The sequence below is a fragment of the Balaenoptera musculus genome, chromosome 8 (genome assembly GCF_009873245.2).
Source record: "Balaenoptera musculus isolate JJ_BM4_2016_0621 chromosome 8, mBalMus1.pri.v3, whole genome shotgun sequence".
Taxonomy (NCBI): Eukaryota; Metazoa; Chordata; class Mammalia; order Artiodactyla; family Balaenopteridae; genus Balaenoptera; species Balaenoptera musculus.
In genome coordinates this window covers 45179684-45199894 of record NC_045792.1, presented here as the reverse complement: position 1 = coordinate 45199894, position 20211 = coordinate 45179684, and the positions used below count along the sequence as shown (strand labels likewise).

General features: G+C 47.9%; 1 protein-coding gene across 5 annotated transcripts in view; it reads right to left on the bottom strand.

The window, feature by feature from the left end:
* The window catches only part of ME3 (malic enzyme 3), a 317840-nt gene that overhangs the window by 26623 nt on the left and 271006 nt on the right, over nt 1-20211 (bottom strand). For all 5 annotated transcript variants that reach the window (XM_036862406.1, XM_036862404.1, XM_036862405.1 and 2 more), the window contains one exon: nt 19694-19797. In XM_036862406.1, coding sequence (XP_036718301.1) covers nt 19694-19797 — 104 coding nt within the window. The remainder of the gene's footprint in view (nt 1-19693; nt 19798-20211) is intronic.

The following is a 20211-nucleotide window of genomic DNA, read 5'->3' as shown; positions in this document are numbered from 1 at the left end:
AGCAACTAGGCCCGTGAGCCACAACTACTGAGCCTGCGCGTCTGGAGCCTGTGCTCCGCAACAAGAGAGGCCGCGATAGTGAGAGGCCCGCACACCGCGATGAAGAGTGGCCCCCGCTCGCCGCAACTAGAGAAAGCCCTCACACAGAAACAAAGACCCAACAGAGCCAAAAAATAAATAAATAAATAAATAATAATTAAAAAAAAAAAAAGCCAATTAAGAACAACAAAAATTTCAAAATGAAAATTTTAAAAGCTTAGGTTACAAAAAACCTTTTCTCAATTCATCCATGTATATCCAAATACAGGATGTTGGACTTTCATCATAACACCAATTTAAATGTTAATTATAACTGCCTTACATATTCATGAAAATACTTCTACGAATGACAACAGTAACAAAAACAGCTAATGGTTATCGATGGTGCTGGGCATCAGGCTGAGTTCTTTGCATGAATTATCTCAACTAATCTTCCCATGACCTTATGAAGTAGGTAGGTGCCATTTCAGAGAAGGAATCCTGAGCTACAGGACGTTCAGTTATTTGCCCCCGGGGTTATTTATTCTCCTGCAGTTGGAAAGTGGTGGAGCTGGAATCTGAATCCAGCTCTATCTGACGCCAGAACTTAGTTTAGGTTTAACAACAATATGATTTTGTAAAACATAAAGTGAAGTCGATGTTAAAGTTAGGTTTCTTTCTCCAACGAGAGAGACAGTGCCATGTGGTGAAGAAAACGCTGAACTGGGGGACAGGAAAATCGTATCCTCCTTCTGTCTCTGATATAAGCTCTGAGTCTTTGGTGAGTTCCCTTTCTCTCTGGGTCTTAGTTCCTGATCTGAGAGCCTTAGGGGAGAAGCAGGAGCTCCTTAACGTAGGGTTGGAATAGATACACTAGGAGCTTCACTGCGATGTAAGTCCAAAGTAGGATGTCTGACCATTCCTGGTAAGAGCAACATGTGACAGGAACATCAGTATTTTCGAGTCCTTTTTGAGCTGACCCAGAGCAGACGGGCTGAGTGAGCAGGGCCGAGGCGGCCACTGTCCAGGTCGTACAGCTGGAGCAGCAGCCCCTCCAGAGGGGCCCCGCTCAGGCCCCCTACTCAGGGCTCTGGGCAGTTTCCTGATTTCAGTGCCGGCAGTTCATCGCTGACCCTCCATCCTGCCGGAAGCTGCCCCTCACCGGGGCGCTCCTGCTTGTCTGTTCCCTTCTGCACTTTTGAACTCTTCACCCTGAACTCCTGGCAGGGGCTGGGGACTATCTGCTGCTTCTCAGGGGAGAATTCCTGCAATGGAGAAAGAGGCACCTTCCCAGGCTGCACACGGAGCTGCCCAGACTCCTCCACCCTGGGGACTCCGCTGGGAAATGGCCTTGGCGCTGCCGCAGGAGGCATTCTAAGGCCGGGGCTCACTTAAAGACACAAGGCCGATGGGTGGATGTTAGAAGTTTTTTTCTTCCAGCCCTCAGGCAAGAGGAAGCCTGAAAATGGCGACTTGTGCCTGGGAGCCCTAGGGAGCTGCGTGTGACAATGTGACGAGACTAAGCCAGGACCCACGGAGCCGGGTACCTGCCACCTGGGCTGCAGCCTCCCCAGGGTAAAGAGATTCTGAGATGGTTGCTCTGCCCTTCCCCCCAGCAAGCTGACCAAAGGCTGCGTGAGAGATGTGGTGAGACCAGAACATTCCATGGGCTGCAGACCTGGTTTCTTTGTTCTGAAGGTCAGGACCTGCCATTCTTTCAAACACTTGGATCTGACCTCTTTCAGGCCTGAACAAACACAGGGCACCTGGGAAGAGCAGGTGAATTTGCTCAGCCTGCCTCCAAACAGAACAACAAAAACCTACCACTCATATTTCCATGGCAGCCCACTCCATGCCCCCAACAAAACACACGCACACAAGACTCCCCAGCAGAGTGCACGGTGAGGACATCAGTTACACCTAGTGGAAAGCTAGTTCTTTTGTTTATTTTGTCCTTCCAGGAATTAGAGCTGACAGAATCCTGAAAGGTCTAGGTCTTTGTTTTTATTTTACACATTCCATTAAACTCTAGTCCCTTGAGATGCTCTCAGGAAGAGGTTCCATGGCTCAAACCATTTGGGAAACTCTGAACGTTCATATAACATATACAATGTATATACGAAAGATTCTGAAAAGTCCTGCATTAAGAAACCTGTTTAACTCAGCATTTTCTAAACTTATTTGACTAGAGACCTCACCCTTCTGTGTCCCACCCTCTCCGTTTATATGATAGAGCACAGTTTGACAGACACAGCTCTCTGCAGAAAGAACTTTGCAGGGGCTGGGTGGACTCAGGGCAAGGCCATCTCTCCCTGGGATTCCTGCAATTGTTACTTCTGGCCAGGATCCTATAATAACGGATCTCACCTCCTCCAGCTTTATTTCCCTTCCCCCAATCCATCCACTGTATCTTTCTAAACACAAATCTGTGCAAGTTCTTTTCTTAAAATCCTTACAGGGCTCCCACTGCCTTTGGGGTTGTGTTCAGACTCCTTAGATGGCCCCAACCTTAATGCTCACCCCCTTCTCATGTCTTCTGTCGCCCTGGGCATATCTTGCTGCTTCCCAACCACTGTGGGCCCTTGCACTGCTCCATGTCTTTGCTCAGGTGCCCAGAGGGCCTCCTTTTACCCTGGCCAACTCCTACTTAAACGGTAAGGCCCTGCTGAAATGTCACATCTTCTAGGAAGGCTTCCCTGACCCATCGATTTCCTTACCCAGGGTAACAGTAATTCTTCTCTTCTCTGGGCTGCCTTGCTACTCTGGGCATATCTCTGTTAGGATACATCACATTGCATCACAATTATTTATTGACATTTCTGTTTTAATTATTAAAGAAATGTATCGGGCAGGGTATCCCCTTTGTGCCAGGAACTCTCCTAGGTATGACATAAATGTTCAATTCAGCAAACATTTCTAAGTGTCCACTGTGAACAAGGGACTGTCCTCCCTGCTAGATTACAAAGCCAAGTTCAAGAATTTCAAGTCTGATGGGGACACAGGAAAATAAAAAAAGCAGTTGCAACATACTGTGACAAGGGTAATAATGAAGGTATGTCCTAGGCATGTGGGAGGCCCCCAAGGGGGCAATCGGCTCTTCTGGGAGAGGCACTGAGGGCTCCACAGAGCAGGAGACCGAGGCTCGGCCTGAGGAAGGGCAGAGGTTCAGGGGCAGACTGTGCAGGCGGGGGGCGGGGAGGGAGAAGGGCGCCTCAGGCAGAGGGAACGGCACATGCATCTGGAATGAGAATGGGGGGCCTTCCTGGAGCTGCAGGAAAATAACCAGAGCTGGGAGAGGGGTGAAGAAGGGGAGATGTGGGGAGAGCTGAGGCTAGGCGGATTCCAGGGGCCACCCCTTTACATGCCTGTGTAAAAGAGCCTACACAGGGCTTCCCTGATGGCGCAGTGGTTGAGAATCTGCCTGCCAATGCAGGAGACACGGGTTCGAGCCCTGGTCTGGGAAGATCCCACATGCCGCAGAGCAACTAGGCCCGTGAGCCACAACTGCTGAGCCTGCGCATCTGGAGCCTGTGCTCCGCAACAAGAGAGGCTGCGATAGTGAGAGGCCTGCACACCGCGATGAAAAGTGGCCCCCGCTTGCCGCAACTAGAGAAAGCCCTCGCACAGAAACGAAGACCCAGCACAGCCATAAATAAATAAAAAAAAAAAAAAAAAAAAAAAGAGCGTACACAGTCGGGGGACGATGGGGACCCACCGAGGGGCTTCGGGCAGGAAAGTGGCCTGTGTTTTAGGACGTCCACTCTGCAGCAGAGTGGGTGATGGGATGGGCTAGCTGGGAGGACACCCTGGAGGCACAGAGCCCCGGTGAGAGATCGTGAAGTGCTGGGGCGAGGCAACAGGGACCACGAGTGAGAGGAGGGCGGGCTGACAGATGTGAAGGCAGAGGGTGGGCAGTGGAGGGAGCTTTGGGGCTGAGCAGGTCTGCAGCCATCACTTACTAAACGTGTGACCCCAGGCGAGTTATTTAATCCAAATTTCAGTCTTTGCTGATAAGAGAGCAGGATGATAGTACCTCTTTCGGTCCTGCTGTGAGAATTAAATGAGATAATGTAAATAAAAAGCCTGGCACGTCGTAGGCACTGAGTCCATGGAGGCCATGGTTCTTAAGGGCAGGATTTAATCACGGGCAGGATGTGGAAGCTGCAGGAGGAGGAGGAGCCCAACAGATGTGGCATCTGTTGGTCCCCAAGGCTAGGGACAGGGAGGGACAGGTAAACTCACTCCGCAAGACAGGCTTGGCCCGTGCTGAGTCTGAGGTGCTGGGATGTCCAAGTGGACGTGTTCACGAAGAGCAGACGCTATATGAGGCTCAGCAGAGAGGAACAGGGAGTTCAGGGTGTTGTGAGGGTCTCGGGCAGAGCGTGTGCACAGAGCAGGGAGCAAGGCCAGGGACAGACCTCGCGCACACCTGTGTCCAGGGCGCAGCAAGGGGCGGAGGAAGAGAGTCTAGAGAAGGAAAGTGAGCAGGGGGACCGGTGAGGTGGACGGTGGCAGCTGCCACAGGAGCCACAGGACAGGCTGTGGGCAGTGTCAGATGCTGCTGAGATGTCAACTGAAACAGGGATCTGGAAGTATTGGCGGGGGGCGGGGAATTGACGGTCAGAAGATCATTTGTGAACTTTGCCAGAGCACTTTCGGTGGAGTCGTGGGGAGGGAACCGTTCTGCGGGGTATTAAAGAAGAGGCTTGGCTATGAAACAAGGGTAGGGAGACAGCTGGTGGCGGATGTGGGACTGAAGGATGGATTCGTTTTTGATGGGAGTTGTGTGTATGAGATAGAGAAGCCAGTAAGGAGGGGAGATGCGAGGAGTGATGATGGGGGATCGAGGTCCTAGGGAGATGGGAGCAGGCAGGAGCCAAAGTCCAGATGGAATGTGAAGAAGACATGGTTCCTCCTTCTGGGACGTCACAGCCTAGCGGAGGGACAGATGTGCAGCCTTCACACCACACATATGTAGAGGGAGTGACTCACTCTGCGGGGGGCGGGAGGGGTGCTTGGGAAGGGACTCACAAGGATGACAGGGAAACTCTTCTGTAGGTGAGGAAACCGGAAACCACGGATTGGGGAACGCGGGAATACTGTGCCTGAAAAAGAAATCTCAGTGGAATGAGGCGTAATGATTATCTTCAAAGACACGAAGGACCGTTCCGTGGACAGGGAATTAAGGTAGACTGATCTTATGTGGCCTTAAGAGAAAAGCAGAGCCAACAGGTGGCAGTCAGAAGGACAGGGATTTCTGTGCCATATAAAGCAGAGATCTCGAACGCTGGATGGAAGAGGCTGTCACTGGCAGTGATTCCAGGGTCCCCAGAACCTCACTTGGCGTTGACGTTGTGGAAAGGATTCCAGCCACGGTGGACGTGGTGTATGGACCTCTGAGGCCCTTCCCTTCCCAGGTCCCACACTGGGAGATTCCCCTGGTGTGCCGGCTCTGGCAGCCAGACTGGCGGGCTCCTGGGGCTGCCATTCCGGCCTAATGGGGGGAAACTCCCATCGTGTAACAAGACAGTCACAGGAAGCAGGAACTTCTAAGCAAAAGTACCAGAATAATGTGGCCATTCCTCAGTCACTGCTCTGATGGCAATCCCAGGCCAGACAGAAAACACTCCAGGAACAGTATGTATTTCCTCCTCAATTTCCCCGTTTGTCTGACTTCCTGGGCAAACACGCAAATGGCGCCAGAAATCCCAGTGCTGGGAAGAGGATGGTGGCTGATCTGCCGACCTCTCGACCTCTCAAAGGTCAGAGGCCAGTACTGAGTTTTTCCTCTAGGTCACAGCAGCTCACACCCCAACCTTCAGCTCTGAAAGCCTGGGCGCTTTTCCTAGCCTCCAACCCACTGGCTGACCTGGGGCATTGGCATTTACACCAGCTCTGATTTGCCCACAGATTGAACATTTTAGCTGTCATGAGGTGACATGTTCTCTGATTAGTTTGGCCTATTCTGATCTCTCTATTCAGGTGTGCTACTGTAGTATTTGTACCATACAGTCTGTCATACAATTGTACCTTGGACTTCCTTAGCATCTAAACTGTCCCTCTCTCGTGCAACTGGCTAAATTCCACCTTGAATGTTGACATTCAGGTGAAAGACAATAAGGCTGGAAATCGCAGTCTGTGTTTGTGGCCTTTCAGGACCAAAGTGAGTCAAAGTCAGGGAGGGGAAGAAAGGAAAGACTAAGCCAGGTTAGGGGACAGACTAGGTCAAAGCAGGCACTAGGCAGGGTCCTTGAGGGCAGGGGACCCTCACTCACCATGTGGGGCACGACAGCTGAAGAAGGAGTTTTAACTGACCCCCTCTCCTGCCCCCTGCTCTGGACAAATCCGCTTCAGACACCCAAGTTAGAAGACCAAACCAACCTGCTGCCGTATGCCCAAGGCCCTGTGCTTGCCCAGCTCAACCAGCATTGGTGAACAAACGGAAGCAGGAATGAATGCCTGCCAGAGCACAGTCCTTCTATAGGGGTGACCAGTCACACACAGCCCACGTGACGTCCCCGTCCCCTGGAAGCCCCACTGTCCTCTTCTAGAGGCCACTGCTGCAAAGTATCTTTGTATCACAATAGCTCAGTCCCTTTCCTTTACCCCGAGGAATCAACACAAATGAGGCCGCAAGCAGAGAAGGGTTTCCAGCTAGGCTGCGAGAGCAGGCAGCAGAGGCTGTAGGAAAGCACCTCTGATTTTGAAGTCAGATGGATTTGGGGTGAGCCCAGACTCTTCCATTTCTAACTGGGTGATTTTGGACAAGTTACTTAACCTTTCTGAACTGCAGTTTATTTATCCCTAAGGGCTGCTGTGATAATTAAAAGTAAAGCACCCAGCACAGAGTAAGTTCTTTGTAAAAGTGAATTGCTAGCTCTTTCCTGGGAAGGAGGGCATGACTTTGAACTCCAACTAAATGCCCCAGGCCTTTGACCACTGTATTCCCCCATCAGCCTCGACTGATGCTGCAGGCAGGGCCATTAACTAAGTAGACATTAAATCTACACAAACTCAGCAGTAATTATTTAAGCATATTTAAATTTTTCCCAGTCAATTATAAGCTTCTTGAGAGCAAAGTCTATTTCTGACTTATTGCTATGTTCAATAAATATCTGTCCATTGAATGAATTAAAGTATGGGTGAATACAAGAAGAAATAGATAAAAGAATAATTGAATGCTGCCTTGAACTATTTTCTGATTATTTTATGTGTCCATATTACAAGCTCAAGGGAGAACTGAACTCTAGGACAGGTCTTTTTGTATTGGCCACACTCTGGGGCCCAGAGAAAGCATATGATAAATACAGGCTAAATGGAAACTTGAAAGAGATTTCATGAATTATGTGAATGGGAGCAAACAACTGGATAAGTTCCCCTTAATTTCCCATTGCTTTTTATCATTATCTGACTCTGGGGAAAGAACTTTCTTTCTGGGTCTCAGTTTCCCCACCTATAACGTGATGGAGTTGGATCATCGAGCAGGTTGTTTCTTGTTCAGGTATTCTAAGATTGTGTGCTTACAGTCCTAGGGAGGGCCAGGTGGGAAAATAAAGTAAGACACAGGCTGAACTGCAAAAGGCATTCCTAAAATTCAGTGTATATGAAAATACTGAGCAGTGACTGTCTCTGCTGAGAGGGACTCAGCGTGTGAACGCTCCTGTGAAACATTACAATCAAGATTTAGAGCTAATGGTTACACTCTTTACAATCTTTCGAAATTAAAATAAAATCTTGAAACTTGCCTTGTAGTGTGGATGCCATAAGCTTAGGGCTTTTCCTTTGTTTGTATTGTTTAAAACCACCAGGAGAAGCTTGGAGCCAAAGAGCCTCAGCTTTTCCCCTGGGGCTCGGTAACACTGGCTGGGTTTGCAGTTTGTGGAGAGGCCTGCAGGGGGCGCCCAGCTCTGGTGAATGATGGGGCAACTGGACCACTGTTAGGTAGTTAAGAAGGAAGAACCAAGTGCCAACTGACTCAGATGCTGGGGAATTTTCCCACCACAAAAAAGGGAAATGATAACTATGTGATGTGATAGAAGGCTTAGCTAACGCGGTGGTGGTAATCATATTGCATTATATTAATGTGTACCGTATGCTAACGCATGTATAGGGAATCTAAAAAAAAAAAAAAAAAGGGACTGATGAACCTAGTAGCAGGGCAGGAAGAGGAAGACATAGAGAATGGACTTGATGACATGGGGTGGGAGGGCGAAGCTGGAGCGAAGTGAGAGTAGCATCAACATATATATACTACCGAATGTAAAATAGCTGGCCGGTGGGAAGTAGCAGCACAGCACAGGGGGATCGGCTCGGTGCTTGCGATGACCTAGAGGGGTGGGATAGGGAGGGTGGGAGGGAGGCTCAAGAGGGAGGGGATATGGGGACGTGTGTATGCATGTGGCTGATTCGCTTTGTTGTGCAACAGAAACTAACAGGGTATTGTGAAGCCATTATACTCCAATAAAGATCTATTAAAAAAAATTAATGTGTCCAATCGACACGTTGTACACCTTAAACTTACACAATGATATATGTCAATTACACTTCAATAAAAATTAAAAAAATAAAAAAGAGGATGCGTCCCTCGCTGAGAAAGGCTAGAGAGTTTTGAAAATGGGAGTCGATGGCCGGTCCCTCCATAGCCTCCCTAATGGTGAGGACTGGTGGGTCACTAACCCCGCCCTAGAACAAGCTGGAGAGAGGAGACACGAGTGTGTGAAGTAGAATAGTTTCCATAAGACCTTCCTGCCCTTTGTTCTCCTTGCCTGCTGCATCAAAAAGGTGTCTGGAGTATGTTGGACTGTCTTTTCTTTCATGTAGAAGAAAAGAAATAGAGAGCATCCAAGTTAGAAGGTGGGTTGTGGAGTTCGACCACCTGAGTTCAAAGCCTGGATCCACCATTGCTAATGGTGTGACCTGGGACAAGATCCCTAAGCTCTCTGTGCCTCAGTTTCATCTGTAAAGTGTGCATTCATTCAATAAATGTTTATTGAGAATCCATGCTGCCATTAGGCATTGTTCTGAGCGCTTGAGATACAGCAGTGAACAGAAGAGACAAAGATCTCTCCCTGGAACTTATATTTTAGTGGGATGGGACAATAATTCTATCTACTTAATAGGATTATTGTGAGTATTACATGAGTGGATGGATGTGAATTATTTTATTGTCTGTAGGAGCCTAGGTTAGACCAGTACTCAATTCACCAGAGGGTGAAGCCTGGGATGCTTGCTTGCTTCTTTGTATCTTTAGTGGGTTTAAAAAAAAATGCAAGGAACTGTCTCTGGGAAAGAACTGCTGCCTAACTCATTATTTTAAAAAATCCATTGTTTTTTTCTAATTACAAAAGAAATGCCTGCACACAAACAATCAAACATCACAGGAATGACTTGGCTTGGAAAGCAAAAATCCCAGCAATCTCATGCCTTAACTGTAATCACTGTTAATGGCGTGGTGTATATACATCCAGACATTTTTTCTTTACATAACTTATCTTGACAGAATCATGTGCTTTTAGGATTTTTCCTCCATTTTATTAGGCTCAAGCACATTAAAAAACAATGTGCTTGAGCCTAATAAAATGAATGCAGTAGAATAAGAAGAGACTGCATAATATGTGTGTATGAATGAGTGAGACACAGAGAAAGAGAGACAAAGAGAAAATGAGAGTAAATGTACCATGCGGTTGCCTGGAATTGCTACATCCTCTCTGGCATGGAATGATGAGGTTTGGATTTGGGGGCTGCGGTCTTATCCATCCTTTCTTTCCCTTGAGAGAAATGCTCTTTTTCACAAGCAGCTCAGAGAAATCTTTCCTGATTAAAACACCTGGTGTTCCAGTTCTTTCTGGATCATCAGCAGTAGGACTGGAGGGTCTCTGAAATGCCCGCAGGCAGTTATTTTTTTTTTTAATATAAATTTATTTATTTACTTTTGGCTGTGTTGGGTCTTCGTTTCTGTGCGAGGGCTTTCCCTAGTTGCGGCGAGCGGGGGCCACTCTTCATCGCGGTGCGCGGGCCTCTCACTATCGCGGCCTCTCTTGTTGCGGAGCACAGGCTCCAGACGCGCAGGCTCAGTAGTTGTGGCTCACGGGCCTAGTTGCTCCGCGGCATGTGGGATCTTCCCAGACCAGGGCTCGAACCCGTGTCCCCTGCATTGGCAGGCAGATTCTCAACCACTGCGCCACCAGGGAAGCCCCGCAAGCAGTTATTTTTAAGGATTTGGGTTTTCTGACGGTGTCTTGAGCTAACATTAGTACACTCTGCTGAATGTCCATGACTCTGTTTTTCATTTTCAGAAATTTTATCTGTTTCTTTTTCAAATTTGCCAGCTACTTTTTTTTTTTTTAAGTGTTAGGTACTTTCCTTATTACTTCATTCTTATAAAAAATAGCTCTTTAATACATCTAAGTATAACTGCTTTATAGTCTCTCTCAGAATATTCCTTTTCCTTGGGTTTCTAATTCTTCTATTAGTTTCTGATTTTCCCACATTGTGGACTGTTTCTGTGTGGGTTACTGTGAATCATGAATTTATTTTCATTGGGGAATTGCTTTTCCCTTCAAGGAATTCCACATGGCATAGGTTGTGGGAGTGACCCTATAGAGGAGTTTTAGTTTTCCCTCTGCCAGGCTCTCCAGCCATGTCACTGGTAGGGGACACTTTTATACTCATTTCTTCACTTGGGAAATTAGCTTCTTAGCCCTCAGAACGGTGGGTCTGTAAGGCCCAAATAATGCTCAGCCGAAACAACTACAGAAAATATGAGATCTCCCCCACGCATGTATACACGGATACACACAATGCCTCTCCACTTGGGGGAGGGTGGTGGTGGGCAGAATTTAACTGAATAGGTGTAGAGGGCAAGGACCAAACATTTACTAATTGTACATACCCAGTGCTTCCAGAACTGTTCTTTTTATTTCTTCAGATTAGCACCAGGGAAGAAGAATTGGGCAAGAGAAGGAAGCTATTATTGGAATGGCAGGGATGGAGGAGTGGGGGACTATGGAAGGAAAAGATCAATGTATTAATGGCTAATTTAACTGATTGCATGAATGGAGGAAGTTCTAAAGCACTGCTTAAAGGACAGTGGCTTTGGAAACTGCCTAAGTTATTATAATTATTAATAATAGCAAACATTCATGTTTACTATTACCCAGGTATAATGGTAAGCATTTTACATGGATTGTCTCATTTATTCAGCAGAAGCGTTCTACAAGTTAAATATTAAAAACGCATCTTGGAAATGAGGACACCGAGGCAAAGAAAATTAAATAGCTTGTTAATAAGTGGCAGGTGAGAGGTTCAAACTCAGGCAGTGTAGCTCTAGAGTTTGTGCTTTTAACAACTGTTGGTAGTGGGTGGGGTCTTAATAGGGTTCTCGTTCTTAGGGGGGTTACTTACACTTTATAAGCTTCAGTTTCCTCATCCCTTAAAATGAAGCTAATAATAGTACCCATCCCACAGGGTTGCTGTGAGAATTAAGTGAATTAATACTGTATGAAGCGCTTATATTAGAGTCTGTGCATAGCAGGCAATTAAGTAAAAAAGAGTTGTTGTTATTATTATTATTACTAATCCATTGAGAAAAATCAGGGGAAAAACCACTTCTATTCCTTCCTCTCCTCTGCTATAACATGAAACTTTCAGGTCTGGGCATGATTTTGTTCCTACTCTGAAACCAGGTGATACAATCTGCCTCTTGGGGAAAAATGAAATGGAAATAGCCAGCTGGCATCACTGAATCCATCTTCCCCGTTAGTGACCTTCCTCCATCACATTTTGGCCTCTCAATTATTCAGTCTGCTTGGTCACGATGGAAATAAATAGGTCCTAGAGAGTTGAGTGCTGGTTTGTGTTTTTCTACAGCCTTCCAGCCCTTTCTGTGACCCAAGACAGAGTCTTCACAGACTTGAGAGACTGTCATTTTGCAGCATCTGGCTCCTATTCTGATGGGAACATGTAGGAGCTGGACTGTCAACAATTAGCCACGTCAGGCTGAGACTGGGAAGGCTTGATCTGTTTTTTCAGAGGCCAGACAAGCTAGAATGGGTCCCAACATTCCTTCCTCTGAGCTTCCTCCGATGCCATCAAATTCATAACCTTCAGTCCATTCTAACTGATAGCTAGCCTGGTGAAGGCTTTCAATCCCTCAGCCAACCAACCAACCGTCCAACTCCCACCCTTACTATTTACGGTGGGTCCAGCATGAGTAAAATCATGCTCCCTGCCCCCCAGGAACTACCAGTCTGGTAGAGATGTTACAGAGTTACAGGACCTGAGGAAGGAATGTTCTTCAAAGTCCATCTAGTCTGGGCCAGGCTGGTACTTGAACCCCACTACAATAGTCCAGGCACATCTTTGCCCAATCTCTGCCCAATCTCTGCTCTGACGATGAAAAGTTAAAAGAACAAAAAGGCTTTAAAGAAAAGCTCTAGACCATTATAGAAAAGATGCCATGATGCAGTGCATGATTAATTAGCAAAGGAATTATACAGCCAATAAGTTATGCTATGACTACAAACAGGAAAAGAGTTTCAGGCCAGGCTGGTCAGGGCAGACCTCTCTGGGGAGGGCAGGATTTGAGTTGGGGCATTGCTATGGCTGCTGTTCTAATCTTCTCCCACGTCCTGTCAATTTCAATACTTTGTTGTTCAAGAACCTACCATGGTTCCCTATTGTTCTCTGAATCAAGTCCCAAATAAGGTTTTGTGTGGATTGATAGTTTTCAAACATTTTTAGTAGAAGAATTTTTTAATTAATGAAATCTTGAGCAGAACGCTGATACAGAAAGCGATTAAAAATGATGTTTTTCTTCGAGTGGTTTCAATCTTGTATGGTTGGTGGAAAATATTCATTTCTAGCACTCCTGATGCACCTCTGTAAATGCCTGGGGTTCGGGGAAACTTGGTTTAAAACCACTGGATTAGATAACTGAAGCCCTTTCCATTTTTGAGCTCTAATAATTACAACCTTCTGCCTGGGTTTCGAGGCCTATCATATAGCCTGCTCTATTCCTACTTAACCTTTTTTGGAACCAATAAACATTCACCTCTAGTGGGGCCAGTCTTCCAGAGGCTTCTGCGTACTCCTTGTCTTTGCTGTGTCCTTGCTTTTCTCATGATGTATCATCCATATGGAATGTGCTCTTTCTCCTGTTGCTTACTCACATTTGGTCCTGAATCTGTTTACTTTCCATCTCTTCCCAGTGATCCCTGATTGCTTCTTTCTCTGAATTTCCACTGCACTGAAAGTCAATACCAAACAGTTGAGTACTTAACACTTCTCTAATTAGTCCTTGTTCAAAATGTTGTGTTTTTGGAAGGTCTGTAAGATTCATGAGGACACAGCGCATGTCTTTTATTTCTTTTGAATCTCATTACAGGGCTTAGTAGAGTGCTGGGCATGTAGTCCTTACTCAAAAGCCCTGGAAAAGCATGACTAGATACATTGTTTGTTTGTGCTGCTCTTAGCTTTCTTGGAGCTTCTAGAATGAGTTTTCTCACCTCAGTGGTGAAATAAAGCTCATTTCCCAGGAGCACTCGATGCAGTACCTGCTGCTCCTATCTCTTCGCCAGAAAAATATATTCCCTCATGCAACGAGTTTGAAAAGTCAAGTTCCAAAAAAAAAAAAATAGACATATTTGTTGGGAGGGTGATGTGACTTTCTGTATTTCCATGGGAAGCATTTTGTAAGAAATCCCCTGAATGAGACAGTCATGACTGCCTTTACCTTACCAGTGCATTTGCCATCTCCCCCTTCCACGCTCATCAGCCCTCACAGAGTCAAGGCTTGAGGCCTGGGGATCAGGCTTTAGCTTGCACCTAGTTGGTGGGGAAAGGCGGGCCTGATTCCTCCCCATGACGAGTCTTCTGGGAAGGGGTGCCCAGATGTGTGTGTGTGTGCTTTCCCCATATGTGGAAATGCAATCACGTCAGGCCTGAAAGCAGCTCAAGTTCCTCCAGGGCGAAGGGGATACCAGCAGAAGCAGGAGGCACAGCCCGGCTTGGGAGGTTTTCAGACCAGAAGGAAACCGTTAGAGCTGCAGGTGTGTTGTCAAGATAGACTGCCTGGCAGGGTGAGCCCAGAGCACGTGCTGGGCCTTTCTTCATGCAGGCCCCTGGTGGGAAGATGTGTGGAAAGACTCTCAATACTGACTATCAATTGTATACGATGTGTATTGGTCCTTAACCCTTGCCTCAGGCTCCAGTCTGACTCTGAAAGTAGGGGGAGCTGGGGCTGCTCGAAACATGCCTCTACTGGGAATGTAGTCCATCTGAGCTTTCTAGATCTCAACCTTTGTGTGGCTCTAACAGAAGCATCAAGAAAGCTTCAAAAACAGAGATGCCCAGGCCTCAGCCCAGGCCTACTATGGCATAGGAGGCTGGAGTCTATATTCTTGATAACTCCCCGGATGAGTCCAATATCAAGCCATGTTTGGGAACCACAGGTCAGTATTCATATGCTTATGTTTATTTGATCCACTGCTTTGTTCCAGAGTGGACTGGGGTGGGCGTGAGGGTGGAGTGTACCCATGGGAGCATATTCCTGCATGTTTCTGTAACTCAGAAGAAGGAGATGCAGTTTCATGTGGACCCAACAGACAGGCTTGGTATAGCTCTTGAAATATCCTGAACACCTAGATATGAGAAATCTTCAGGCTTCAGGTTCCTTTGGCCTCTGAGTTTCTGCTGACTGTAGGAGTTGCAGAAGGACCAGCGAGCGTGAGGGCTCATGAAGTTGCAGATGATTAGGCCATAGGCTCTTCACAGATCCAGGATGGCTAAAGCATGGCACACATGCCGCCACGCTTCACTCCCCTGCAGGGCAGACATTGCTAATCAATCATCATTTCCTGTTGCACCTAGAGAGGCCTTAGGATCCTAGCAATCAGAGCTGGTACGAGGAATGAAACTTTTCACCCTCCTTGCCATTTCTACCAACAATATCCTAGTCTAATCCTAAATTTTGTTGAGCACTTTAAGTTGCAGTTATTCACAGGGCATGGTTCCAAAAGTGGTGGTGAGCCATTCTCTCTTCTTTCTCTACTCTCTTTCCCTAGGTGAACCCCATCATGCCCTTGACCTTACCTACCATCTGTGAACTGGTAACTCCCAACTTTATGTTTTCTCCCTAGAATTCTTCTTAAAGAGACTCCGAGGCTAAGAAAGCTTAGAGGTCAGGTCTGAACTCCAGTAGGTAGATAAAAAATGTCTCTGAATGAACAGTTCCTTGAGAGCTGGACTGTTTATTTCTCTGTGGATTGCCACCTACAGTTTTTAAAAAAATAAATTTATTTATTTATTTATTTATGGCTGTGTTGGGTCTTCGTTTCTGTGCGAGGGCTTTCTCTAGTTGTGGCAAGTGGGGGCCACTCTTCATCGCGGTGCGCGGGCCTCTCACTGTCGCGGCCTCTCGTTGCGGAGCACAGGCTCCAGACGCGCAGGCTCAGTAGTTGTGGCTCATGGGCCTAGTTGCTCCGCGGCATGTGGGATCTTCCCAGACCAGAGCTTGAACCCGCGTCCCCTGCATTGGCAGGCAGATTCTCAACCACTGCGCCACCAGGGAAGCCCGCCACCTACATTTGACACAGCATCTTATATACCAGCAGATACTCAATAACTGACTATCAATTGTATTTGATGCATCTCCCTGTTTCCATGTGCAATGACGCTATTGTTTTCTCAACCCTTCTTGCATTTTCAGAGCACATCCTCCTGTAACGCTGGCTGCCCCATTCCTTACCCCTCCCAGGCTGGATGGTGTGTGGTAGTCTGTTACCTTGGTGGCTCCCCAATGAACCATGCCTCCTGGGGTTTCAACCCTTGTATTATCTTCTCTCTTGGAATCTGGTATGCACCTCTGATTTGCCTTAACCACCAGAATGTGATGAAACTGTACTATGCCAGTTCCATTATGGCATAAACCTCAGGTATCTGGTGTAGGATGGTGTGTCTGTGTGCGTGAGTGTGTGTGCGTGTGTGTGTGTGTGTGTGTGTGTGTGTGTGTGAGAGAGAGAGAGAGAGAGAAAATCAGAGAAAGATGGAGAGACTCAAAAAGAAATTTTCCTGGAGCTAAAATGCAGATGCTTTTTTTAAAAGTCAGGTTTTAAAAAAACTATTATCTCCCTTGTTGTTTATCACTCTTATCTCAGGAGCTTAGCAATCTCTATATTTAGGGTTTGGTGAACTAGAGAAAGGGGTGGCTTCCTCTCATGGCCTGCCTAAAGTTTGCTGACATCAAACTTCTGTCCAGCCCAGGCCAAGCATCAGACAGAGCTGGGGCTCCAGGTGCAAACTTAAAATGAACCATTCCCATCCATTCTGCTGTAAGTAATAGAAATGAAAACTATACATGGAAACCATCAGGGAAAACTTATCCCTCAGGTGCAATGCTCCAGGTCCCACTGCATGGCAGGGAAAGAGCAGGAAGCACGGAATGACTGGTCTTCGCCATGGGAACATCAGGCTGTGTCTTAGCTTTGAGCTGGACACACACACTTACTGCTGTGGTTCACAGGTGCACCTGGAGATTCCTTTTGCCTCGGTGGGTTCTCCCCAGTGGCCAAACTCCAGGGTAGTAACTGAGCTACAGTGACTCTTTTTTTCAGGCCCAAAAAATCTTAAGATAACACCCGATTAGCAGGTAGGGGCAAGAAGGCGGAGCTTTTATTTGCAGGACATTTGGAAAGAGACAGGATGTTGAAGGCAGGAGTCAACGTTTCCCAAGGTTCTTTCTTAAAACACATCGTGTTTGGCCTCAGGTTGCTGACTCACCCAGCGCTGCCCAGGCCGGGCATTCCATCACGGGGCTACTATATTCCCAAGAGAGCCTGGGAGACTGGCTCACTCCCCAACTACAGTATCCACAGAAACATCTGCTTTAGCTTATTAGAAAGTTAAAACAACCAAGGGTCAACCCCTTGTCTTTTCCACCTAAGGACACATTCCTCTTGGCTGACGCACACCCCTGCCCAAGGGTTCACCCCTGGATTCTGTGAGTGTGTCTGTGAGACTGTGAACTGATTTTAATGATGATTTGAAGAGCCTCTTACATCCTAGTTTATTTAACCTTCTCACACGAATAGCAAGGCTTCTCTGTGGGGAATCATGGAATGACTACTGACTCACTAGATACGCAATGAGCCCTGAAAACAGGAAGGAAAAAACCGGCTCTCAAAGCCAAATTCATTCCCTTCTCTTGTCATCCACAGGTAATTGTAGAAAGCAGTCTGGCCTTGGAGTCTGCAGACTCAGGGTCAATTTGCAGTCCTGTCGGAAGCTGCGGGACCTGGGACAGGTTCCTTGGCTTCTCAGAGCCTCAGATTCCTCTTCTACAAAATGGGAATAATAAAACCTATCCTGCCAGCCACGCAGGGATCTTAAGAGGTCTGAAGAGAACACTGGGGCAGGGAGGCATCTTAAAGGACAACTGATGCTTACGTTTTCTCCTGTGACAGTGCCCCCCAGAAGCCACTCAACCTGAACTTGAACTTGTTCTCACAGAGTCCCCTGCATTGTGGGATAGCTCGGATTTACTTTGAGTGGAAAGCCTCCTCCTTTAGCATTCTATCAATGGGTTCTTCTCCGGCTGGGTATACAGAAACAAGTCCAGTCCCTCCTCTGGAAGAACAGCTTTCAGACTTCTGGAGGGAGGACCGCACCCCCGGTACCCACAGAGCAGTCCCTGTGTCTTCTCCCCACTAGGCTGAGCCTTTGGCTCCTGTCACTGCCGCGGCTATTGTTCTCCAAAGGCACTTTAGGTAATTTACCAGCCTCAAGGTATCTTGTCTGGAACTGAATGTCATATTCAGGATGATCTAAAAGGGGGAGAATTAAGCAGGACAATCACCTCTCGTGTTCTAGATGATATGCCTCTGTTCACGTAGGCCGACCCTCGAATTGGCTGTTTCGGTGGTCATGTCTCAATAGCAGCCCTTCCTTCACAGTCTCAGCTTCCAACCCGTGACTTTCTGATTACCTCTTTTCTTTCCAGCTTATTCCATCTGGTACCCAACTCAATAATTCTCAGGCCTCATCAGGACCTACTGTCCATTGCTCATACCACTGTTCCTCACCCCTCCTCTCCAGCAGGGCCTTATCTGTCCCTTCTTACCCGGCCTAGGCCTCATGATGCATCATTATAATCATCCCCTTGAATACACTCTCAATTCCTTTCTCTCTCTTTTTCTCTCTTGCCTGGCAAAATCCCAACCCTGATTAAATCCTACTCTCTGTCTCCTCCTGCCCTGCATCCAGACAGTGGAAACTGGCTAGAGAAAATCACAGAAAAGGTTTAATTGACCTAAGTTAAATTCATGATCAGTAACGTCAAGGAGGCCCATGGAGCCGCCCAGCAACCAGCCTCTAGTTTGGACGTGCCAGTTCTTACCTCCTGCACCTTAAACCTCCACAACCTCTGTCCCCATCCTCGCTCTCAGCAGATGACCTTGTCCTCCAATGGGGCTCGCACACACACCCCCTCAACATCTACCCACCTGCCGGCATCTGTGCCCAGGGCGCGGCCTTCCCTCTGTGTGGATGGGCTCTGTGCTCCCACCTAAGACGAAGCTCCCAGGTGTGCACTGGACTCTTGGCCACTTGCTTATCAGCATGCCTACCTCCACACCCCACACTCCATTACCAATTTCGTCTTCCCTCTAGGATCATCCCCATCCCATATAACTTCAGTATTACTTTCCCTCATCTTAACAAATGAAAACAAAAAACACAACAACAATCGAATGCTTTCTTCTTATCCCCAGATAAGGAATCCAGGTAAGGAGACTTTAAAGTCTCCTGCCCCAGGAGTAACCTGCAGTTACCTGCAGTAGTAACCTGCCCCAGGTCAATGACCAGGAAGTGTGGGGTTGGTTTGCCCACCCCCAAAGCCCACCCAGATGAGGCTTCCTGGGCTGCAGAGGCCACAGCAGCTCTCTCTCCAGCCCACCGCTCTGGTTCAAGTGGCTGAACTCAGACAAGGAAGTACTTTGCCAAGGACATCCAGACCAGCTCTGCCTACCTGGGCACTCTTGGGACAGCAAGAAAGGCTGGAGGTTTTCAAGCGAAAAGGGGACCTGCTGGGTCTGCAGGGGCCTGCTGAGCTGCTGAGACAGTCTTGACTGACTTGCCTGTCAGACTCAGCGTGGGAGAGCGGGGGGCAATGATGGCAAACAGATGGGGCAGGCCAGGGGGGCAGGAGCTGCCAGCGTGGTGCACCCCCGTGCAGAGACGACACCTCGTAAATCTCGCAGGCCCAGCCCGTGTGGCCTGCGGTGGTGGTCCATTAATGCTGCCTGGTCCTTGGAGCTGGAAAATGACAACTAAGGTGGCCAGCTGCCTTCCAAGCCATTGCGTCAGAAGGGCACACTTCTCTCCCCCACTGCTAACAGCATCCCTATTCCTGCCGGGAACCCAGGAGACCTCGGCCAAGGGGGGTTTTCCTCCCGGGACATCAGATACTTAACTAGCCGTCATCCCCTCCCCTCCCTTCTCTGCTCCCAAAGACTCTCCCAGAGAACGAGCCCATTTGGCTTTGAGATTTCCGAGTACACGGCGTCAAGTTGGAATTTTCGGACCATCCGGAAAAGCACGCATCTCTGCCAAAACCCGCATGGACTTAGTCATGCTATCTCTTAACAGTCCTCTTTCACAAGGGACAGACTGACCCACTTACTTGTCCGTCACGGCCTGCATGAACTCGTCCAGAAGGTCGTCGTACTCCTGCCCACGCACGCGCCGGTGCTTCAGGCCGATGTACAGAGGGTCCCTGAGCAGCTCCTGCAACAGACAGCATCCATCTCGTCAAGTGTCCTGGGTTAGCGGGAAGGAGGCGGGAGGGGGGGAGGGGGGAGGGAGGAGGCAGCTCCCCACTCCCACTCCCCAGGTGCTGTCTCTGGAAGGGTCTGGAAGCCAAGCCACTGATGGAGGGTAGACCCCCAGGGGTCCACACTTTAGGAATCAAGGATGCTTTGAACAAGCAAAACTCTCTGATACAGTCTTCCAACCTCTAGCTGCAGCTCTGGGTTCATTTCAGGGTTTCTCAACAGTGATACTATGGACATTTTTGGCCTGGACAGTTCTTTGATGGGAAGGCTGACCCGCATATTGTATTGACAGAATACTTAGCAGTGTTCTCTGGGTTCTTCCCACTTGAAGTCAGTAGCACCCCCAGTTGTGACAGTAAAAAAGATC